General features: G+C 37.3%; 2 protein-coding genes across 9 annotated transcripts in view; both read right to left on the bottom strand.

Moving 5' to 3' along the window:
- Positions 1 to 15,668, bottom strand: part of si:ch211-119c20.2 (caskin-2) — a 57,559-nt gene extending 41,891 nt beyond the window's left edge. For 6 of the 7 annotated variants that reach the window (XM_017702502.2, XM_017702511.2, XM_017702519.2 and 3 more), the window contains exons 1-2: positions 15,462 to 15,668; positions 14,240 to 14,625 (exon numbers count right to left, since the gene is read on the bottom strand). In XM_017702502.2, the coding sequence (XP_017557991.2) occupies positions 14,240 to 14,333 (94 nt within the window). In that variant the 5' untranslated portion in view covers positions 14,334 to 14,625; positions 15,462 to 15,668. Of the gene's footprint in view, positions 1 to 3,232; positions 3,389 to 14,239; positions 14,626 to 15,461 lie in introns of those variants that run through there. The other variant, XM_017702526.2, reaches the window with a different exon arrangement.
- Positions 15,669 to 19,003: 3,335 nt separating this feature from the next.
- LOC108430222 (alpha-N-acetylgalactosaminide alpha-2,6-sialyltransferase 1) lies at positions 19,004 to 25,312 on the bottom strand. 2 transcript variants are annotated; one of them, XM_017702565.2, is made up of 9 exons: positions 25,002 to 25,312; positions 24,528 to 24,846; positions 24,041 to 24,203; positions 23,629 to 23,797; positions 22,067 to 22,205; positions 20,800 to 20,903; positions 20,576 to 20,659; positions 20,318 to 20,417; positions 19,004 to 20,017 (listed from the first exon to the last, which is right to left on the bottom strand). In XM_017702565.2, exons 1-9 carry the CDS (start codon positions 25,091 to 25,093, stop codon positions 19,826 to 19,828), a joined length of 1,362 nt encoding a protein of 453 aa, XP_017558054.2. In that variant the 5' UTR covers positions 25,094 to 25,312; the 3' UTR covers positions 19,004 to 19,825. The 2 variants fall into 2 exon arrangements, 1 of the variants encoding a protein (XP_017558054.2); XR_005131313.1 differs by having other exon boundaries at positions 19,877 to 20,017; positions 20,318 to 20,431.
- Between the last annotated feature and the right edge of the window lie 48 nt (positions 25,313 to 25,360).

The following is a 25,360-nucleotide window of genomic DNA, read 5'->3' as shown; positions in this document are numbered from 1 at the left end:
ATGTGTAAGCTGCCCACACCATAGGCACTAATCCAACCCTATACCATCAGAGACACAGGCTTTTGAACTGTGCACTAATAGCAAGCTGGATGGTCCCTCTCCTCCTGAGTCTGCAGGACACAGGAACCATGGTTTCCAAAAAGAATTAAAAATTTTGATTCATCTGACCACAGAACAGTTTTCCATTTTGCCTCAATCCATTTTAAATGAGCTTTGGCTCAGAGAAAACGGTGGCGTTTCTGGATCATGTTGACATATGGCTTCTTCTCTGTATGATACAGCTTTCACTTCCATTTGTGGATTGCACGGCAAACTGTGTTCACAGACAATGATTTCTGGAAGTGTCCCTGAGCACACACAGTGATTTTCAGTACAGCATCAGGCCTGTTTAAACGCAACGCAACCCGACAGAAGATCATGAGCATCCAATATTGAACGTCAGCCTTGTCCCTTGCGTACAGGGATTTCTCTAGATTCTCTGAATCTTTTGCTGGTATTATGCACTGTAGATAGTGGGATACCCAAAGTCTTCACAAATTTTCCTTGAGGAACATTTTTCTGAAATTGTCCCACAATATTTAGACACAGCTTTTCCCAAATTGGTGAACCTTTGCCTCTATGAAATGCTCTTTTTATACCCAGTCATGTGAGTTAGTTGTAAATTCAGCCTTTTGTTGCACCTTTTTTGAGATGCGTTGCTGCCATCAAGTTCTAGACTGCTGTTCATTCGTCCATTTGCACAACTGTCTAGGCCTACCATTCCCTGGATGTACAGTCAGCAGTAAAAGGAACATGAACCTTATCCTTTTTAAACTGTGCCACATAAAACCTGGTATCTATTTATAACTGTCACTATTAAAGCAAGGCAAACTTATTTATACAGCACCTTTTATACACAATGGTCATTCAAAGGTCATTACAAATGATGGACTACAAAGATAATTCAAATTCTAATTTACAAAGTAAAGGAGGCTAAAACATAAAGGAGTACCAAAATTAAAACGTGATTAAAATGAGATTTGATAAGTGAAGAATCACTCAACTTTAAAATCGAATTAAAAGTGAAATTAGGATGATAAAATGCAGTTACAAGAGAGAATATCAGGGCTTATATAATGCTCTCCCTCAATTGGTTCCAATAAAGAGCAGCATGTTAGCTAAACACTGATTCTAATGTTTAATCTTTACCTTTGGCAGGACTAACTGACTAGTTCCTAATGATCTGAGAGTTAATAATAAGTGAAATACTAAAAGCACTGTGTTTACACCCTAATGCAATCTCCTAGTTCAGCATAGACTTTGATTCATAACAGAGGAAGCCAAACGTTTAGTAACAATTCACCTATCCACGGTTTCAGGCCTTCACTTTCTCAAGGAGCTAGACATTCTCAGCAAAGACTAACATATGTGATCAGATAAAAACTCTGCCATCCTCCAATCTAAAGCACTGTCACTGGGTTTACAAATGCATAATTCAGGTTAAGAGTACTAAATTCCAGTGTCACCAATGTCACAGCCAGTCCTACACACCTATTAAACCATCATTCACATAATTTATCATGTGAAACAATCAATATATGACTGTATCGACTTTACAAAAAGAAAAAAAGCAATATTTATAAATAAAAGCCCCACTTGAAAACAGAAAGGAAACGTGATCTAGGTCACTGAGTGAAAAGATGCTGAACAAGAGTTGTATTCAAACTGTCAGCGACTGAAAGCAGTCCATCCCCTCACTGCTACAGAGCGCTAGAGCTGTGTCATCATTAAAAAAGCCACACAGCATTTCTTACCTCACTTATTTCCTAACAGGACGAGACACTGTCATTTTTTTCTTTCAAACACAACATCAGAGACGTCCTAACACAAAAAAATATGTGTAAGAAACGTCTGCTATACAAAAGTCAGGCTGTGATCAGCATGGAATTACATGTCATTGTCAGAAATAGCACATTGTCCTTGTTTACTAATACAGGTTCGGTATTTATAGTCATTATGTGTGCATAAACATTCTTTGAAAAGCTGCAAAAGAAACGCCCTTCTTTGGTTCTTTGAGAAACCTATAGCTTTGGACTCAAGTCTGGACTAAACTGGCAGTTTTTTTTCTATTATCTTGTATTTGGACTTTTATATTATTTAAACTAGGACTTGTCTTGGTTTTAGCTATGTATAATTTGCTATGTATAATTTAGTATCTGGTTTCAACTGAGACCAACTATTTATTTGCATTTTCTTCCTTTATCCTGTCACCAATATGAACTGACTCACGAAAAACAAATCATTTCTTAGGTGTTTTTTTTTTCATTTAGCCAAGTGATAAAGACTTGAGATCTAATGTGGCTTTCTGTGGTCTTAATATGGCTTTAATTTAATGTAGTAATGTGGTGTGCCATAACACACTAAGGTACTGAACAGAACTCAGTCATGAAGCACTCCATTAAAAACTGGTTTCAAATTTTTGGATGGTGTGTGTGCAGCAGACTTTACAAAAAGCAGTTTTGTACGTCCAAGATGTAAAGATGTGTATGTTCAAAATACCGGATATCGGTGTTGTCAAATTTTCAATCAATATCGCATGTGTTGTTATAAGTAGAAGAATTTTTATTAAGATTTGAATTTGACGAAGAGTTAATGCTTTATGTTTAGGTTTGTTCTGCTGAAAGAAAACATCCTTTACATTTTTTGTGCCAATTACTGATATCAAAACAAGCTGAAACCTGTTGATACAGAATGTAAACTAAATGCAAATGCAATATCATTGAAGAACTATGCAATTCATTATGTAATTATATAACTTCATTTAAACAGCATAGCAAAATAAAAATAATAATTCTAGAATTCTTTTATTTCAAGTTTTTTTTAAGGGTATTGCTCACTTTAATAGGCCACCAAATAGTTTGAAAAGACTGATATCAGTTAAAGACTAGGTAAAGACTTGGTCTCAAAGAGAAGGATTATTTTTAGGTCTTGAGCTTGACCCTTATTTTGCCGTGTACCCCTTTAGACTCGGTTTATAAGAGAACTCATTCCTAGAGTACAGTTTGAACACTAATAAAGTTACAGATCTACTGTAGTCTACATTTAAAGCAGACAGACCACGATTTTCTTGCCAAGCTGCGAAATGTAGGGAAGAAATGAAAGGTGCATGATCCTACTAAAACTGTTTACCTTTGGCCATTATCAGCTGAAACCTGAAACGTCACATCACTTTAAACAAGAAGCTCACACTTACCAGACCGTGCACACACAGCCACCTGCCCCATCCTGTCTCTCTACAGACCTGATCAAGGTTTCACGCTACCATTTACTCCAGTCAAACACTCCTTCTCATCTGCACTTGCTCAAACACTTCTCCATATCCAGCTTAGCACATCACCATCAGACAGCGGCCTCACTGCATCCCAGCCTGCCTCTCCTGCTCTCTCTGCTCTTCAAACACACTGCAGAAATCTGCTCAATTCAGAATGGTGGGAACAATACAAGATGGAATAGATTCTTTCACCCCACATTGTTTGGCATCTAGTCCATCACAAACAAATCTCTCTTCTCTGAGCCATACAAAAGAGTTTTTTTTCTCACAAAACATGATTTCTGATTTTATAGACTGGAGTCATGAAGTTATCACAGTTAACTGCTGTCTCTGAATACTTCAATCTTGGTGTTTCATGGTTGTCACATACACAACTATTTGAAAGTTTGGAATCATTGTTTAAAGGTTCATTACCAGTGTTTTATTTTTAACAATTTAAAAAAACGGATTTAGGTGTAGATAAATATATAAAATTGTGCATGCTAGTTTTCTGCTGCCTTCCATCTTTCAAATAATGAAAAGAAAGCTAGAAAGCTCTGAGAAAAACAGCCCAGAATGACAAACAGACTTGTAGATGATTCTAAAATGTAGTAATGCACCACAATTTCAGCTACTGAAAAGGGGCATTTTCATTTAGCCCAAAGGAAAAAAAGGCCAAAAATGTTAAAACAAAAAAGATCTAATAGGCCTACAAAGGGCCAAGAAAGGCTTATTCCTGATGGCAGTGATTAAAACACATTTTTCCACCTTCGCTCTCGTGCACCAGTCAGTGTAGACCTGTTCAAACTGTTTGAGTGGCAGCAGAACAACCGTGAAAATGTCAGCCGTGTGGAACCTTTCTTCATGTCAAGTGTCAAGGAGAAAAAAAGACCTCTCCACTTAAGGTTTAATGCCACTTTAAAATATGCCATTCTGCTTGATAACCAATTAAAGCAAAAACAACAAAAGTAAAAAGGAAAATCTTTTCTAGCACACTTAAGTAATCTGTAGCTACTGTTTTGTATCACAAGCGACTAGAGGTGGACGATATCAGCTATGTGTCGATTTTCAGCTCAAATATGCAATTGGCCAATATCTCTCTAACTTAGCCATTCATAAAAGCTAATCAGTGGGATAACACATTTGAGCCATATTTCTCCTGAGGCACGTAACTGCCTCACCATTTAAGATGGAATGGGAAAATCTGAACAAGAAGCTGGTGAATAGAAAGTCAACATCAGCCTCATCATATGTATTTCACTTATGAAAATAATTTAAAATATAATAAATATTGGGCAGGATATACAGCTTTGGCAGGAGCTGAAAATAAAAAAAAGATGCAGAACTGCAAAAGTGATTGCATGTCAGACCTTTTATATTGCATATTTAAAAATCCATCCGTGAAGCAGGAGGACCGTTTTGTCCTCTTAGCTGCTTGCGGCCCCCAGGAATTTCCATGGCTATGCTAGCTGGAGGCACCAGAATGCAGCACCATTTGAGATGAAACAGGAAAATCTAAACAAGAAGCTGGTGAAAAAGAAGCTGACTTCAGCTTCTTCAAGAGTTATAAGACATGGATGGGACAGGGAAGAGAAAGTTGCTCACAGATCACATTTATTCACAGATCAGTGCTTTCCAACTGTGGTCCTGTAGTATCCCCTGCCCTACACATTTTAGTGCTTTCATTGCTCCCAACACACCTGATCCAACTACGCAGTTCATTAACAAGCCCCTCCTAAGCTAAAGTGGGTGTTTTGGAGCAGGAAACACAAACATGTGCAGGGCAGGGGGAGCTTCAGGACATGTGCCTTAGATGACCCACTGGTATCTGTTGTTGATAATACTGAACTGTTGAAATCTCATTGCACATACTGTAGCTTACATACTGTCACAAAAGAGTTTAATCCAAGAATTTTCATCTTGGTCGATCACTACTACAGTGAACATTATTAATATATACTGTGAATTCAGTAATAAACTCCTACGGTGGGAACCTGAGTTTAAACTTTGGAATGGTAGTTCTTTTGAATGTTGTTTTAAAAGCAGATCTAATTCAAAATTTCATTTGAAGTTGTGAACAGGAAGGAACATTTTATGAGGGACATTTTCTGGCCAGAGGTATATTTAAATGAGTTGAGGATGTTTATACCCACAGTGGTTTAAAACTTCAAATGAAATACTTCAGTATCCGTCTAGAGCACCTGAGGATGCAGTTTAAAGTTTATCATCTGTTTCTAACCATCATTATTTTATACAGAGCAGGCACATGCACAGATAGATCCCAAGGGTGTTTGAGCATTTGCCCTTCTGCCTTTAAACTGTACCAGCTCCCTCTTGGTTGCCATGTATAATAATTGTGTGTTTTTATAGCCATTCTTCAAGATTCTTCAAGACAAGGCTCAACATCTCCCTGGGAGTAGTGGGTCAGTGTTTACGAGCTCTATCACTCTCTCTAGTAACTCTTATGTGTCAAGAATGCACCACAGTGCTGGTAATAAAGTGCCAATAATGTCTCTTTAAGAAAGTGTCATATTTCATAATATATTTATTCTAAACTACAGCCAAACATAATATTAGCAGCAAGAGACAGTAGTAAATTTTTGTTGAAAAAATGGAGGTTTATGCCATGTTCTTTAAGAGTTTTAACTCGCGGATTCATAGAAAGACGAATGAATAGTGGGTAACATTAGGCTGGAGATGAAGGCTGAAATATTTGAGGCTGCCTTGGAAAAAACTCTGTTTGCTTTCCTCTGAAACATGATTAGATTGTTTCTGTTGATAAGAGTGTCTGCAATATGTAATATGGTTGTTTTTTGTCCTCTTGTGCCCATTCTCCCCCAGAGTGTCTGTGCCCAGGCCTGGTACAGAGAACGCTCAACGCTCTTCCGTGTAATGGTGAAGGTCATGCAATGGTTTCCGATGGATGAGAAGGAACTTACACTACAGCCCACTCACACAGGCCAGATCACAGAGCCTGTTGTGCAGCAACAGTGGTGTTCCACAGAACTGCATGCCGTGGCCAGCGGGCAGCGGGCACTCAGCCTATACATGACTGAACTATACAAATGACAGCAGAGGAGGAGAAAAAGTGCAGCTGAAATGGCTGTTGTAGGCCTTTCAAGAGGAGTTCAAGTTTCAACATGATCCAACATTCCAGACATTGCTCACCCACCCTATGTCTCTTTATCCATCCCCTTTACACATGCATACACACACACATACACAAACACTCTTTGTATCAATCAACAGTAGTCTTTTCTCTTCGAACGGCATGCTACATCTTATGTGGGCATCTTTTGGTGAAATGAGCCATAGTAAATTAACAAGGTTCACTTGTTGCTGAAACCCACATACAATATACATAATGAACTGACTTAAGGAAACCTAATATCAATCTATTCGTTTCTACCTGACCTTAGATTTGTTATACTTGTGAAGAAGCTTTTTAAATAGCACAGTGAAACATAAATCACTCTCCAACATCTCCAGCGTTGTTGAACCATCAATATTAGAGCTCAGCCCTCAGTTTGGGCCTTAAATCGCAAAACTTGACCAAAAAACGAGAAAAAAAAACACCAGCTAGCTCTTCTTTGAATATAGTATGTTTGTGCTAAACTAACATTGGTGCATATGGAAACAATAGACTTTCTAGATTAAACATGTACATGTCGTCTCTAGGCTTTTTATTTTATTGTTCTGTTTAAAATTTCAGGATATGAAAACTTACAAATACATACGTTCCACCTGGGAAGATTTAGGCCACTCCAAAAAGTGTGCAACCTAGAAACAGTTGCTATAAAACAATACATCTGAGGGTGAAGCATTTACAGGTCAAATGATGTATGGGTCTATATACAAGGCCTTGCACGTTTTAGGGGTAAATTCTGTCCTGAGGATTGTTTGCATGTACACGTGTATGCTGCAGTTTCATCAGAGAATGAAGAGTCAAAGTTTGGCCATTAACTTCATCTACAAACTCAACAAGTATATCAACAGTCAATATGCCAATCATCAATATGGATCCTGGCCAATATTCTTTGGCCACTGGCACCATTCTTTGAGACTAAAAGGTGGGCTTGAATTCCACATTTGCAAGCTGGAATATGAAGCAAGCCAGAGGGTAATTCTTTATCCATACATAGCCAGTTGAGTGTCAGTGATGGCTCACTGCCCAGAACAGTGACTAAATCCCTGGGGATTTGTGGCACTGCCATTATACTCTCTTTCTAACCACTACAACTGAGTTCATCGCCTCACACTTTGCGCTTCCTACTTAAACACAAAAAGAACAGTCAAAAAACACCAGCTAAGACCAAAAGCAACATGCTGCAGTTGGAGGGCATTGCTTTGCACACCAGGAGCTGTTAAGACCTCTGTGCTGATTAAGCACTCTATCGATTAATTAAGAGCGTTATTTGGATGTAACATTTAATTACTTGGCTTGATGAGCCAAAATTGATCGGTGCTAAGAGAGTTTAATGACCAACTGGCAGTTAGTCCACATCATTAGAAAATACTAAAACAAAGCTTTGAGAGGGCCCATATAATTCCTACATTCTTTTTGTAGTTTATTTTTTTCTCTGAGGTCCATTTATAATGTTTGCATAAGTTTATGTACCAAGAACACTAAACTAAAAACTAAAACTATTCATTTTTAAATTATCCAACCTCTCTTTATCCCTTAGAATAAATGGGCTGTTTTTGCTACTGTGCCTTTGAGAGTGATATATGTAAAAAAACTTGAATTTTGTGCCTCATTCAAAGAGCCTGGGCTACAACATTAATTCTAACTTTGACATGAACAGACAGGCGACATTGTTGTATGCTGAACATGCAAATATATGTAATAATTTTGTGACATCACAAAAGCAATGAACTCAAAATGGGCTGTTTTCTGAAACTTAAATGACAGTATGGGCTGCAGAGTGAATTGTACATTTTGAAACTTTAATAGTGTTTGCATACTACATCTTAAATAAAACGGGGAGATTTCTTCTTCTGAGACATGGACTTTTTTCAAGAAACTAATCTGGCAGGAGGATTGATCTAGTCTTGGAGCATTTTTACACAATACCATGTTAACTATTTTATCTTAAGCTGTTTAAGCCTACATCAAATCAGCACTACATGATGACAGTGCAGGCTAATAAAAGCATTTTGACTGAATCTAAGCTGACAAAGTAGCATCAGCTCATAGGCCTCTGTTTAATCTTGTGTAGTTTGACTGTGAAATGAATACAGTAAGTGCAGACAATGCTGCAAATTAGATTAGAATAATCAGAATGAGGACCAAGGAGGGAGTCTGTCATGTGCAAAGGTCTAGTAGCCATAGCAGTGCACACCCATGGGCTCTGGCAGTGTCCTTATTGTGGCGATACTTCTACAAAGACAGGAAGCAGGGTATTATTCTTTCCTCTTTCTACAACAATGGATCTTGGCTCTTTTCTTGACCAAACCCTCTGGACATCCTTTGTTAAGTGGAAAACAGCTTTATTTTCGCCTTCGTTTCTTGCTTTACTTATTACTCTATGCTTGATAACTGACCTTATGATGTTGATGTAGACAATAAAGGGGTAGGAAAAAAAAGCACAATGGAAAAGTACGATGAAAAATTGAATACATTGGTACTGTCAACATAATCAGCATTGTTTTTTATTATTTTTCTTTATGTCTTGTAAGTGCACGGAGGTAGATGCAGTCAACACACTATTAGAATCAACTCTGAAGCATGAAAGAAAGAACTAACTGCACAGGATAAACATGAATGTGGTGCATGATGCACAAATCAAAAGTGCCAAGTACTGGCATGCTAAAATAACAAAAGAGTAACATTTTTAAAAAGTTTCTCTTGGAGAAGAAGCTAAGGTGAAGATGATGAGCTGCTAAAGCTTCCAGCCAGGTGGCAAGTTCATGTAGTTCCACCTGCTTACTCCACATCTTTGATGTTTCTTGTATATTTTTTTCCTGTGCTCATTTTGCTGGTTCCTTTTTTTCTGATGCTACAGTGAGACAACCTATCATGGGAATTCAGACAGTGGGCAGCTGAAAGGTCTGAAAGAAACACTAATCTTTTTTTCCAAGACAGGACTTTATTCTCCCGTAAACACTTTTTTTTTCATTTCAAACACCTACAGAAAAGTTGGTAGAAGAAGAGCGAAGACAGCAGAAAGCAAAGACAGCTGTGTTTCAAAATGCTCATTTCAACACAGGAGTGTTTAACTAGAAGTTAAGACTAGTCTTGGATAAAATATTAATTTCATTAGATTTGGCCACGAGAAGTCTAAGACTAGGCTTCATTAGTTTCCAGGGAAAAAAGACTCGCTGGGCCAGATTAATGTGGTTGGGAATGTAGACTTATTCGGGTGGGAACAAACTGAGTGTAAAATTTCTAAACCACTCCGAAGGTGCATGAAGATAGGGCTCAAAATAGGGAGTGATGGTGTGCTCATCAACACACTCTACTGACAACAAGCCTTGCTTGTAATATGACTGGCAGACTGAAAAGTCCCCCAGAAACCCAAGTAAACGACATGAAGATGACAATAAGCATGACTTTATTTGAATGCAACACACATGCATTTACATGCATTTAGGGAAAAAGGGAAAATATTTGTTAGCTTGCTTTCTGTGTTATCAATTGTACTCATTTAAAAGAGTCCACATTACCCACATTAGTGCCATTATGCAGCACCAAAGTATAACAAGTTGTCCCCAGGAGAACTCTTGTTATGAGTTGACACCAAAAAGCTTCCATGAAACTAGCCCATAACCCTCTGCCATAGACAAACCCTTCTATATCCATTTTGTAAACATGCGTTTTGAATTGAATCATTACCCTTTGCTGTATATATATCAGTCTAGTCTGCTGATTCAGTGCCTAGGAAGATAAAGGATGATAACATGAGACAGAACGCTTGTCATCAAAAGAATGTTTTATGCAATAAACAGACTAAAGTCTTATTATATTATTATATGATATTATTACTATAATTCAGTTTGTGTGTGCATATATACAGAACAAGTGGCCACATTTCACAATTTTTAGGATGAGATTAAATCATTACAGTGAAAGTGGACACTGAGTTCAACCAAAGGTCGTCTGTCTCTCATACTTCTGTATTCTTTTTCAGGGCAGTGCAGTCTGCCTTTGTAAGGTTGTTTTGGCTCTGAAAACAGTAAACAAGTGTGCTGAAAGCCAGTCTAGTCTGCTGAATAAGGCATAACTTCAAAGAGACTCCAGTTACCAAGAATACAGACTCCATTTTCAGGCAAATGTGAACAAAAAGATATCCCTGTTTGTAAATATGAGAAGGATGTAGTAGATGATCATGAATGATGAGAAATATAAAAATACACAGGTAATGAAGTGATGTGCTTTTAAAAGCTGAGACTGTGGACTCTAGCAAAGGAACCACAGCAATAACGTCCACTATTTGTAAATCTTATACTTCCACACAGGTGTTAATCTTCCACTCTAAGCAAAACAATACCTGCATGGGTATATTTCAGACAGGGTGGCTGAAAACTATACTAAAGGCATGGTCTGAATTACTGCACATTAAGGGCAAATTCATTTATCTATTCATTTTCCTTGACACAAGAGACGACAGGATCACAATAAACACAAGAGGCTGAAAAACATGATCATTTTCATTCAAACCACATATTTGTTAAATGTATATGGAGACTACTGTGAGAAGGTTTAGGCCTATATATGGTGACCTGGCTACATATGTCTCATATATATTTACACCAAAGACTCAAAATCAGTGGCCAAACACTCCAGAACTCCAAATGTGTGTTGATTCAGAAATGCCAGTAGCCTCTTTATTCATTGCATCATTTGCAATAATGTAGCAGACGAAAAATAAAGCTGAAAGGGTAGGAAAGATCAAAGCTAGAGAATGGATCAACTACAAAAGCAACTTCATGCAGATATTCATTACAGCAACACTGCTATCCTCTATTCCCCCAGGACTTATTCATACATAAAACCTCACATCTCTATAATACCACCACTGAGCTGAGAGAGAGTGCCTATGGACTTACACCTAGTCAAATTAGCCTACAAGATGAAACAGTAGCTTGCTGCAACTGACGAACGTTTATATATTCAGTAAAGACCAGGGACATGAAATGAGGCCAAACTGGAAATATATGCATGCCTTTCAGATAAGAGCTAAATTTTACACTCATTATGGCTAAGACAACAACCTGCCTTTCATCACCTCAGATTTCAATTAACATTCAAAGACTGGCTTTCTGACTAGACACACGCTGTTTGCTTATTGTCTACCTGCTGTTAGCTCAAACAAAAGGAAACCGTTCCATGTGAATTAGCCACCACTGACAGCATTACACCTCTCCTCACTCACTGAGGAGATTCCACAACAGTGGAATCCTTTGTGGCCTGCCCATCTGTTCTGAAAGAAAGGGATCAGGATTAGAGTTTGTGGCCACTTGCATAAAATATCCACCGCTAACTAGTAGGCAGTACTTTCTACTTGAAGACGAGCTGGCCTTGATCCAACACTGTATCAGAAACTGCTGATCCTTTTAGCCTGGTAAAGTACCGGCCTGCTGCGATTTGTTAGGGACAAGGCCTAGGAGAGACACTGGCTGAAGAAACAAAATAAAAAAGGATTAGCTAGAATGGGCTGGTGACATTGTTAAGGTATGGTACACATACATTGTGTGCTGAAATCCCCTTCCCTGTAAGTTGATCTGACAGATTGCCATATGGGTTATCCCTGATTTGTAAATGGATTTATCTTGTTTCCAGATGTCATTGTGGTGCTCACTGCAGACTGAATTGACACTACAAAGGGCATGGTTTGAGATGCCATTACACATTAAAGGACACCAGTGATCATTAAATGCAGATCTCATGGTGTAATATGAAGACTATTTAAACATAAAATACCCCTTATTGAGAACTAAAAATGAATCAGTCATGTCAAGATAGGCATTCATGCAAATAGAGAGTATTAGAACTAAGAACAAAAGGCCTTAAACTAAAAAAAGGTTTAAATCTACAATAAAGGAAATTTCAGCTTAATCTGTAAACGAGAAGCCTTCAACTGGAAAATGAAATAACTTGAAGCATCTGTTTCCCCTGAGAGCCTAAATTGGTTTTGCAATCCCTCTATCATCTAGGGCTTCTCAAAATGACAAATATTAGGAAAGGCATGTACAATTACTACTGCAAAAAGAGAATTTTGCACTTTGGTTCATATGAGAGGCACCAGTAAGGAAGTCTCAGATGCCCAAATAACACTTTTCTGAATATTAAAATTCATGGAGACTACGTGCAGCAGCACCCAAATCAGCACTATGAACTCATACTCAGCTTGAATTTCAAAGCAGGACTAGCCCAGCGGGACAGTTCAATTAGGTCTTATGTTTAGTTCATTACATTATAACCCTGTGAACCCTAGGTTTATTATTCAGTTATTCATCCTGAGAATTATTTTAGTATTATTATTATTTATTATTCAGTACCTACAATTAATTATTTGTTAACTACTACAACACTAATATGTAAGCTATAATCATTTAGGCTTTAGGGAGTTAAAGAGGTTTTTCACATGTATAAACAAAGTGTTGCCAGTCATTTACTTGGACTTAAAGAATAGAAATAAACACCACACAATCACATAAGCCTCCAAAGCTGAACATGAAAAGCACCGTGTCTAACCATCAGCTGGTCACACAGGGTAATTACCACAGATCACCGACAGACTGCCCCTTTCTGACCTTACTTGCCCTCCAGTCTGCACAGCCTCAATCTGAAAGGGCAAGAGCTAAGCCACTACTCTGAGAACATCTCCCAGCAGGTGCAGTGCACATAAGCCTTGCCACTGGCTACTGTTTTCCCGTTCAATCACCAAAAATTCTTCACTTAATCTTCACTTAATCCACTAATGGACATTTTAAACTAAAGAAGACATTTACTGAGTCCATGGTGTCTAAAGTCAACACCTAAAAACACACAATGAAAATCTTCAAAAACGCAAAATGAGGAAATGTTCAAAGGAAATGGGTTGCACTGTCTATGTGAATTTAGAATGGTCTGTCTTGATTTCATTTCTGTTTTAGTTAATAAGCAGTTGTCTCTGTGTGCCTCCTGTGGAAACGTAACACTGACTAAATAATAACTGTCCTAAGATCTTGATATGAGAGTAAAAAAATGACAGCCAGTCTTAAATGCAGACAATCCACAAGTGATGAATTAATAAGAAACTCGCTTCCTTGGCTTGTCAAGTACGGATCACACTGAGTAAAAGAGTAAGAGATGGAAATCTGGCTTTAAAGGCCATGTTTATTGTATTTAGTTTTTTCTCCAGAGGTTAATTTATAAATTATTTGTGGGTTTATGTACCAAAAATAGTCATCACTTATGTTTACATGACAAGTTTCCAACCTTTTCTTTATCCTTTATCAGGCCGTTACTACGCCTTTAAGATCGACATATGTAAATCATCTCTGTTCTGACTGGCTACCCTAATTGTTTCTCATTTCAAAAGCAGTTCAGGCTGAAACGTTCCTTATAACTTCCACATGAACGGGTCGAGCTAAACTGCTGCAGGCTGAATAGACAGATATATGTAAACACGTTGGTTTTAATGACATCACAAAGCAAGTAATTAGCCTACATGGACCTATATGGACTTTTACTGTTTATATATTTCATTTTTCCAAAAAAATGAGCAAAATTCAGTTTTCTGTGATGGGGTCCTTTAAAACAAATACTGAAACAACATAAGACTTAAAAACAGCGCTGCACTGACGACTTTGCTTTAGATCACAATCACAATTTAGATCTTTATGCTACTCACAGTCGGACGAAGGAGCAGATCACAATAATCAAACAGCACGATAAAGACTGTTTGAGACTTCTCTCTCAGGAAGGGAAATATGGGAAGAGCTTCCCAATGATCATCCACTTACTGTTTCGGTTGGCCTTGATCTTGGTGAGGAGTTTATGAGCTGAGAGAATGTCTCCGTTCTTCACAGCCAGCAGGAGGTCCTGCTCTTTGCCCATGGCTCCTGTCCAACTCTGAGAGACAAGCTACAGATCCTGCTTCACACATTCAAAGTTTTTCCTGTCCACAACATGCTGCAGTCCTGCCTTTCCAAACATCATCTTACCCACATGGCCCTGTTAATTCCTTCAGCACAGACAAGCTGTATGGTATTAGTCACAAGACTTCTTGTGCTTATGGCTTTCAAAACCCTTGAAGATGTTTAAACAAGTAAGAGAATCCATCCATCAACTCCATCCATGGTATGAAGTATCCTCCATTGCAAAGCAGAAGTGAGGGTCCTGCAAGAAACTGTACACAAATAAACTGTCACAAAAAGATCTGTAGTACTACAAGCAACTATAAGATTTTTACACAACATGAACTGTCAACAACAACAACAACAAAAAGGTTCTTCAATGGTTCTTTAGCAAAGACAACTGGTATACAGAACCACGAAGCAGTTGAATGCAAAAAAGGCTCTTTGCATGATTCAATGGTTCACCTCTATGTTTTAATTTGGTTCTATATAGCACCATAGAACTTTTGGGTGCTGTAAAGAACCTTTTGTTTTGATGACACAAGAGGAAAAATCAAGATTTCTACAGTGCTTCAAGACATTTCTATAATAATTCTAAGATGTGATGAATGTGATGAAAATATATTTTCACATCCACATTACCTTCCAGTAGTGAACTGCTATAGTACTGTATAATAGTTGTGCAGCATCCTGTAGTAAACTATAACATTTGCCTGAATTTGCTAAACTCCTAAAGGAATCCTGTAGAAATTCAGGTAATATTACTACAGTTGTTTTCCATAAGGGAATTTCTGTTAGTCTAGCTTTGAGAATTGTGTTTATACTGTTTGACGCAGGTTGTTTCGTGCTACACTGGCTATGGTGTCGTTTCAATGAATTAGTATATATAACGTGCATTAGGCTACCTGAACCTGGTCATGGTGAACAGTCTCTGTGGTCACCTTAACATCAGAGAAGATAATAAAAAGAAAAAATAACCCGAATGTTTGTGAAAATGTCACCATTTCAAAACACTTTTCATGACAAAACAGTTTTAAAACGAGCCTGAATGGCACCACACGGTGTTCGGCTTGGACACAGGGCAGCCTCGAGCAGAGAGTGAACTCACCATGCGAACTGAAGTTGATGGAGGACTCGCTGACAGACTCCTTAATGTCCACACGTTTCAACAGAAAACATATATATGGAGGAAATAAATGGTCCTAGCAGTATTACTGCCCTGCCGGCTGTAGAAGGCGAGGAAGACGACAGGAGTTGTGAGTATTTATGACTCTCTGCCAAGCTTCTCCAGAGTCACTGGAGACCCGCGCCTCTGCGTTATGTTCTTTTCCACCCGTATTCAGACAAGCCCCTCCCTCCTGAGCGAGGATTGGCTAGCAAGACATGACGCGGGATGTTAGTGACCAATCCTCGCGCTGCAGGGAGAGGGCTTCCCAAATACAGGTGGTGAGAAAAAATAACGCCTGCGGTAATAAGTTTCATTCAGCAACATCAGCTGATAAATATTTTATTAATTTAACTTAAAAGTAAAAATCATAATTCAGGCTATGGAAGAATAAAAATGCAACTGAACATTGCTTTTCAGGGGAAAGCAAAATGTTTTCGGGTTGCAAACTGACATTTAGTCAAATAAAGTAAAAGCTTCAGTCTGAGTAAATGCACCTATAGCCAATATGAGAAATACGCTAATAGTTTGGAACAAATGTTGACAAGTAGTGTGTTATTATGTTTCTAGGGCAGTTTATTATTAATTTTTAAACACTACTCGTTTAACTAAGGGAAAGCAGAAACACTTAAATTTGAAGCATGATTAGGAATAATCATGTATTTTCATATATTCCTCATATACTTAACATTTTGGAATGCTATATTGGAATAATACAATATATATGGAATAATACCGTTTTATTGATTCGTTGATTGATAGATGAATTGACTGATTGTTAAAGCTCGTCCTCCAGCGCAGTGATTGGTGGACCGATTGCGAGTATGAACTACAAGCCAATCACAGCACAGGCGGGCGGGCCAAGTGGAATATGGGTGGTAAACAATAACGCCTGCAACACCCCGCAACTTACTAGGCAGCATCTCCAGTCGGACTCCTTAAGAAATAACAGGGAGATGACACTGACATATTGTTTAGCTGACGATGTATACATCTGTATACTGTATGTTATTATTTGCTTAGACAGATATTTGCCCAATTATTTGTTGAAAGCAATTTACGTGTTTATGCATATCCTGTACCATAATAAGAGTATTTTCTGGGCCATTACGCAAAATACCAGCGGCTGGACTCTGCGGAGTGAGAGTGACACCTGCTGGTAGAAAACTGCTATTAACCAGTTTATATGACTTATTGAAACTCTAACCCTCCTATCGTCCTCAAATATAATAACAAATTTGGTCCTTGGGGTCAATCTGACCCCAGGGATATTTACCTCCTGAAAATGATTTATAGAATATTGTTGACCACGTTTGTGTGACAGGCACTTTGTTTGTTTGTTGAATAAATAACCCCTTGAAAATCAGTGAGTTGACCTGTCCTCTAGCGCCACCATCAGGCGAAACCTTTAAATTAGAATGAATTTATCTTGAATTAATTTATCTTTTCATACAAATCTTCTCAAATTTACTTCTCAACATTAATGACCACAAGTCTTGTTTTGGTGATGATGGATAGGACCTTTACTGTAGCGCCACCATCAGAAAAACTTTCAGGTTGAGAGCACATTCATGACTCTCACAGAATGACCATGTTGATTAATGTTGGTGACTCCCCCTTTCCTCTCATAAACATATTTATTTACTTATTTTTTTATTTACATATTTTTTATTTACTATTTTTTGTAATATATTTGTGTCTAGTTACTTTAAGATCTGGCTCACCCCTCCTCTTTTGTTATCTGGGCTTGGGATGGGCAGTGGCAGAGTTATAGAGTTATATTTTTTGTTTGTTTGTTTGTTTGTTTTTTTTTGGGGGGGGGGGGCATTTGTGAGACAGAAAATGGATAGATGAGAACATGTCAGATACTAGTGAAAACATGGAATAGGTTTTTATGTCCACAGTAAACTTTTAGTCTTTAGAGACAAACCATGAACACAACATGAAAATCCACCCATTTGTGAAACATTGTGAATATGATAGTAGTCAAAACATGAAACAGTTCTTAATGCCCACAATAAAGCTGTTCGTCTGCACTACTGTACACAGGATGTGCAGAGGGTATGCACACGCTCCTTGCATATTTTTTGCATTTTGAACAGGTTATGCTGGTCTTACAATCGTTTTGGGTCGGACAGACCTGACACCTGCCACGTTTCATGATATATATCAATATATTTCATATATATTCATATATATATTAAATATATCAACTCAAATGTATCAACTGCACCTGCAGGTGTGGTCATGTTAGGTCACACACACTGACAGACAAGTTTTAACAGCTAGAACAGCTTGGGGTCAAATTGACCCCTGAGGACGACCAATGCGTGCAATATGTGTTCAGCACATTGAAAAAATATCATCATGACACTTTTATGCTTTATCAGTTGTCCCCATCAAATTAGGAAAAGTCATGAAATATGAAGCAAAAGAAGAAAAGTTAACCACTATTTTTTGAATGATAAACATTGAATGGGGTCAAATTGACCCCAAGGACGATAGGAGGGCTAAACCAATAGGATGGAATAATGAACTGAACTGAAATAAAATAAACATTAGCAAAACATTAATAATTAATTAATGTTTAATAATTAATAATAATAATGCAAATAATTTGTTATATACAACACTTTCTGCATTCCTGCTTCATGCACTCTCAGAAAAAGGGTACTAAACTGTCACTCAGGTGGTGCCCTCAAGGATATAATTTACCTTTAGATAAGGAACATAACTTCACCATAAACCACTGCAATTCATTTTATTTTAATTGCATGGACTCCATACACTCAGTTTTGCCTCCAAGCTTATCATTTTATGGTTCTGAAAAGCACAAGGCTTACCACCAAACACTGGAAAATCAGTAATACGATATACTGACTGCTCCCAATGTACTGATTATCCAGCCTCTGTTTGGGCCCAGATGGAAACCATGTGATCTGCATCACAAGCAGTTCTCACCCTATTACTTCCTATAAGATAGTATTAGTCGTGAGAATAGATTTAAGGACATAAAAGCCATGGAAATGCTTGGCATAGGAGAATGGCCTAAATGCTCACAAAGTATGTTAGTCTGTTTATTACACCTAAAGGAAAATATTTATGGGGGGAAGTTTCATCAGGTAATAAAATAAGAGTAACAATATAAAGTAAAAGAAAATATTATATCATAATATGAATGACTTAACCCCTTAAACTCCTTTGTAATTGCACATAAAAGTTTAAATGTACCCTGTAAAACAATAGTAACAATAGTAACACTGTAGTAACTACAGTGAAAAATGTAAAACAATGTAAGACTTGTGTCTCAAGTCATAGGAAGAATAGCAGGGAATCTGCAGTGTTAAAACAGAAGAATAACTTAAAAGTGTTGGGTGTAACATGCCGTTTCTGACATTTTACATCGAACATAAAGCACATAACTTGTTACATCCTAAAAAAAAAAAAAAAAAAAAAAAAAAAATCACTCAGTATTTTGCATGAACTTTTTCAAATAAGACAAAATAAATAACACAAAATAAACAACTAGTAACAAAGTCCTGGCCACAATGTCACATTTTGTAATGTATTTTCTGTTGCAACATAACTATGAATGTTTTCTTAAGAGTTGAACACAGTTAAAAAAAAAACTTCTACAGAATCTGGCATAAGTACAGTACTGTGCAAAAGTCAGAGACCACCCTTCATTTATTTATAGCCAAATTGGCCATTGACGTAACGTTAACGTAACATTAAGCAAGTTATTCATTACATTAAGTTACTCATTTTTCAGTAGTTGTTTCTGAGGACAGTGGCTGTAAGATAATCCACCAGCATAAATCACAGGACAATAAGTGAAAGTAAGTCCAAAACTGCAGTTCATAAAACCATGGATAGATATGAAAACGTAAGACTTGATAGACCACCATCAGATAAACAGTACTTAAAGCCTTCATCTTTGGGAGAGAGGAGAAAATCAAGCTCCACTCTCGCTTCAGATCTGGAAAAATCCACAGATGGTTCTGAAATAAACATCACTGAATGTGTTTGGAACATCTTGGATGAAAAGAAGAAAACGTCTCAGACTAAATTTGGAGGTGTAGAAAAACACCTGTGCAGATTTCTTTGAAAAACGGAACCCAGAAAAGCCTGCAGTGAGGAACGGAGGCTGTAATAAAGGTGGACACACTAAATACTGAAAAGCTTGAAATGAATTCATTGTTGTGGCTTCTGTGTGATTTTCTGTTAAACGTGTTTTCCTAATGCTGAAATGAATAACTTGTTCTTAATGGCTGTGGTGTCACTTTTGCAGAGCACTGTATGTCAGGTCATGTCTCTTTTAGGTCCTCCTTTCTTTGATAAAGATGAATGATTCCAGAATCATGCAGTTTCTTCCAGGTCTGGATCTCTAGGTTGTAGTCATGGTTAATAAAGAAAACAACGCTGGTTTTCACCCCCTGATCAAAGTAGTAATTGAAGTACTTATGATAGTCTGCAGTAATAAATCCATAAACATTCACCTAAATTGGGAGAAAGAGGGAAATGTATTTTATATTATGTACACCAAAACCCAAAACATTGAAATAGTGTTGTTGTAGTAATAATAATAATAATAACAATAATAATAATAATAATAATAATAATAACAATAACATAATAGCAGACAGAATTTCCTAAATAATAGTCATAGAAAGCAGAAAAAAATAGAAAGCAGCTTGACATTCATTTTTGCTTCAGAAAAAAAAATCAATAACTAGACAGTTACTTTAAATAATAATAATAATAATAATAATAATAATTTTACATATAATTTTGCTTACAATGTCACAGGTATGAAGAGCCAAGAACAGAGTAAATGCTCCATTGGTGGGTCTGTAGATATGCCAGTATTCCTCATTCAAATTATTGGACCGTAAGAATCTGAAATCAACACACTACACCAATTATTATCTAATTATTTATTAGATCTATTATAATCACTTAGCTCATAGAAACAAATACAAAAACAAATAACTCCTGAAGTTGTGTTATAAAATGACAAATCAGACAAAGAAATCTAAAAAAGTTCATCTGCATACCTGTTTCGAATATATCGTAGAAAATCTGGATGAAGAACATAAAATTTCTCTTTGTCAATCTGTCTACCATAAAATCTCAATGGCCTAGACAAGAAAACAGCAAAAATAAATGGCAGAGATGTTTTACATCTAAATATCACTGGTCTCAAAACTTTTACAAAAGCATTTAGACTCTTAGGCTTTGATAGCCACACAGTACAGTTTCTGTGACTTTGAGTTCTTACCAAATTCCCTTAAAGTCCCCCTTTTTCACAATGTTTTTCTGAAACAGGCCTTGAACCCACTCAAAGTCTCTCAAGCCTTCTGGAATGAGCACATACTTAATTCCCTTGGGGTGTAAATGGACACTTGTTAGTTAACATTTTCTTTCATAATCACATTCATAAATAATATGTAAAAGGATGTATTCAAACACATTTCCCAAAAAGTTGGGATGCTGTGCAAAATGTAAATAAAACCAGAATGCAACGATAGGCAAATCATTTAAACTCTATATTTAATTGAAAGCATAAATAAATAAGATACAGAAACTCCACTGTCTTCTCTTGGCCTGAGCTTATTTAAGATGGACTGAGGCGAAGTGGAAAAGTGTCCTGTGGTCCAACAAATCAAAATTTAAAATCCTTTTATGAAATCATGGATGCAGCCTCCTCCAGGCTAAACAGGAGAGGAACCATCCAGTTTATTATGAATGCACAGTTCAAAAGCCGGCATCTGTGATGACACAGGGGTACAATTCAGCGCAATGTCAAACCACATACTGCACTTATTACAACAGCATGGCTCTGTAGTAAAAGAGTCCACTTCTAAACTGTCCTGCCAGCAGTCCAGACCTGTCACCCACTGAAAACATTTGCCACAACATGAAACAAAATATATGACAAAGGAGACCCTGAACTGTTGAACAGCTAAAATCCTGTATTAAGCAAGACTGGGAAAAATTTCACTTTCAGAACTACAACACTTGGTCTTCTAAGTTCCCAAAAGCTTACAGAGTGTTGTAAAAAGAAGACGCGATGCAACACAGCGTTAAACATGTATTCGTCCCAGCTTTTCTAAATGTGTTGCTGGTATCACATTCGAAATGGCCATATTATTATTCAAAAAGCAATAAAACATTCTCAGTTTGAACATTTGATATGTTGTCTTTGTACTATTTTCTATTAAATATAGGCTTTACATGATTTGCATGTCATCACATTGTTTTTATTTACATTATTGTAAACTTTTTTGTAAATGAGGTTGTACATCAAGCATCCCAATACCAGACTGGTACCTCACTAATCTATTACAGCTGACTGTAAGCTGGTGAAGAGTGTATAGTTTAAACATTAGTCTCTCTAAAGGTTCAGATTATCCAAAAGCTATGACATTTTTGGGAAACATCCCTGATTTGTTTAAGCTCTTTGCTAACTTGTTTACACACTTTCATGTTTTAATTTATAAGTCAAATACAAACACTGTTTTTTTCAGACAAAAAATTTTACAAACCTCATCATTTGGAGCGCCCCTGAAACCATATGGATTCAAATTGTAAACAGACTGGACTAAGGCATATGAAGTATGCACATACACCGAAGTTTTATTTCCAACATCCTCCTCAAAGCCTTTGGTGATAGCTCCATTCATTCTGTTAGGATCAGTAGGTAAGTTGCAATAAAAGCTCAATTCCATAGAATAAGGTCACAATTTAGGCACCATTTGTTCTTGGTATTTAATATCTTTTCAGTGCACATGTTCACTTTTGACTTTGTATGTAATATGAACAAAAAGTATCTATTCATAACCATAAACAAAGATGTGTTCAAAATGACCACTAAAATAGGATAAGATTGTATTCAGACACGATAAATGAATAACATTAGTTCTTTTTGCAAAAGATATTGCCATTGGTTGGGAAGATTTCATTCAACAAGTAGCAATCAGGGTGGAGGTAAAGGAACTTCATAAATCTCTCCAGGAAAACATTATTGACAGTACTCGATTGGAAAAAGCTACAGAGCCACAGCAAAGACCTTTAACACCCCTGTCAGTACAAGTAGTTCAGTAATGTGCAAGTGAAAAGTTCATGGACCCAAACTAATCATCCTCAGATAGTTATGCCACGCAAGATTTCACAACACACTCTTAGACCAATGGTGAGAAAACCAAGACAGAAGCCAGCAGCCACTGAAAAACAGTTGCAGGACAACCTCAAAGCAGAGGGAAAAACAGTTACTCAGAGAACAGTAAGCAATAAAGTGCACAATGATCTCTGTCCCTACACTCCAAGCAAAACTCTGCTAAAAAGAAAGCTCACAGTATAGTTTGGTCAGATAAAAGAAAAATACCCCCTTGGCAATAATTCAGCTTGTCTGAAGTAGGAGGGTTGTGTGTATGACCTCAAGAACACCACACCTACAGTGAAACGCAGAGTTGAAACATGTATTGAGGGATGTACCAGGACACATTAGAAGAGGATTTAATCTCATCCCAAAAATCTGGGAAATCTGTGAAAAGATGAACATTTCATCAAGAAAATAAGCCCAAACATACAGCCAAAGCAACTAAGTTCTGGTTTCTGAAAAAAACTAAACCTGAAGGGGCCTAGCCAATCTGCTGACTGAAAATTTATAGAGCAAGTCATTCAGAGGGACCCTCGTAACTTTCGGGAATTTAAGAAGGTTTGCCAAGCGGAATGGGTCAAAAATGAACTGCAATGCTGCAGAATGCTAATCACCTCTTACCATAGATGTCTAAAAGCTGCTAACAATGGCTTTGCAGCAAAGTTCTAATGTTATTAATATTTGTGTCTGAGTACTCCTTTCCCTGTGAATTCAGCGTTTACTCATCATTTATCGTTGTTATTATCATTACTTTTTCTTCATGTCAAAAGATGTTAATATGAAGTGGGTATATGTGCTGGAAATATACTAAATAACGGAAAAAAGTGCCTGAATACTTGTTTCCCTCTACTGTAGGTCACTCATAAAGGAACTACCACCACCAACCAAGAAGGAAAGTGGAAAATTAGTTGCAGGCAACATGAAGATAAAAAAGAAAAGTATTCTCACCGAAACACATAATGATGAGAATCAATCTCTTTGCCCTTTCTTGAGCCACTGAGAATGCCCCCAGTGCCCACCACAGCACAGCGAATACAGCCATCGTGTGCCCTTTCAGGTACTGGTAACAACTGTGTGGACTTTGGTTTTGGGATCAAATCTACCGCCGATTTTACATCTTCAAGGAAAACAAGCACAACAATTGGTCAAGTACCACATTTTTCAGTCAGAGCTTATATGAGCAGCACATTAGAGATGAAAAAAGAAGCTAAACCACACCCACTGCTGATTTTAGAGCAGTGGATTACTCTATTTGCACAATAACTCCACCTCTTTAACAAACGGAAACTGTAAAGGAGAGTAAGACTCCACAGATCACAATTGTGTGAAAAGGTGAGGGGAGGTTTCCCAACACACTCACCATTATACTTATATTCCATGAATCCAAAGGGGTTGTTGAAATGCGACAGTCGATTCCACTCCCTGATACTGAGGTGACCCCTGTGCAGCCAAAGCTGAATGTCTGGGACAATTGCTGCCTGAAACTCTTCATCTTCGGACTTCTGAAGAAACTTTGAACAAACCTTAAAAAAAAAAAAAGTATGATCTCATATAGATGTAAACTCTACTTACAGGGTGTGTCAAAAAAAAGTGAGACCCAAATATTCATAAAAAGCAAAATTACCATTATGAATGACACCAGGAAACCAGAAAAAAGAGAATAAAATCTCTTGTATGCACTGTCCTGATAAGCAAACAGGCACAGTGAATGCTACACTGTAAAGATGATTCTCACACCTAAAAGCTTTCCTGACTGACTTTTGACTCGCCCTGTATACAAAATTCAGACACTTTCTGCTTTACTATTTTACTATAGATTCAAAGCTCTGAATGAAACTAAGTCTTACCGGATGTCTTTCTTCATTATTCCGCATGTAAATGTCCTCAAAGTCCCACTCCGGAAGTTTTTCAAAATCTTTCCTATAAAGGACTGGAAGAATGGTTACACTGTCGGTGAGATTCTGGTTGCCTAAAGGTGCTACTTGATGTGATTTTACATGATGTAAAGAATCCAAAACGTGTTCTTTCACAGCGCTTTTTATAGTATTCCTTGATGACAAACTCAGAGTGTGAGTCCTAGTTGCTGGTGTCACATGTTCAGTGGTCTCATGCCTGTCCCTCCAGATGAATGCTGACTTCAATACCACATTATACAGTTCTTTGGAACTGTAAAAGAAAAGAAGGAAAAGTAATTAAGAAATCACTCTGTAATAAATACCAAACACGTCTCTATACAGCCACACATTCAGATCCGATACCCAAGTATCAGATAAGTCTTATTTCACCTTCTTTATATTTAAAAGTTGTGAAGATAAACTTACCCAGTCCATGTTCCTTGGATCCGATTCCAAATAACCACATAGAAAAAGACACAGCAAAACAAGGAAACAATGAGAGGCAAAACCTTCTGCATGGTTCATGACTGATTGCTTTCCTGTCTGGAGTGTTTGGAATTACTCGAGTGTGATGTTTGACTTGTATTAAGACGTCTGTCCAGAGGGCTGGACTTTGTAGAGTGGCATTGAAAAAGATGTGCTGTTCACTTGTGATTTGTGCATTAAACATTACGTGACTCTAGATCACTCATCAGTAAAGTTAAACACTTCATCAGGTTTACTAAGCGTAGTAAATTTGTATGCCTACAAATTAATATGCACTGAACATAAATGTAGAGTTTTAT

This window comes from Pygocentrus nattereri, chromosome 13 (assembly GCF_015220715.1).
Source record: "Pygocentrus nattereri isolate fPygNat1 chromosome 13, fPygNat1.pri, whole genome shotgun sequence".
NCBI classification, from domain to species: Eukaryota; Metazoa; Chordata; class Actinopteri; order Characiformes; family Serrasalmidae; genus Pygocentrus; species Pygocentrus nattereri.
This window is presented reverse-complemented; position numbering and strand designations above follow the sequence as displayed.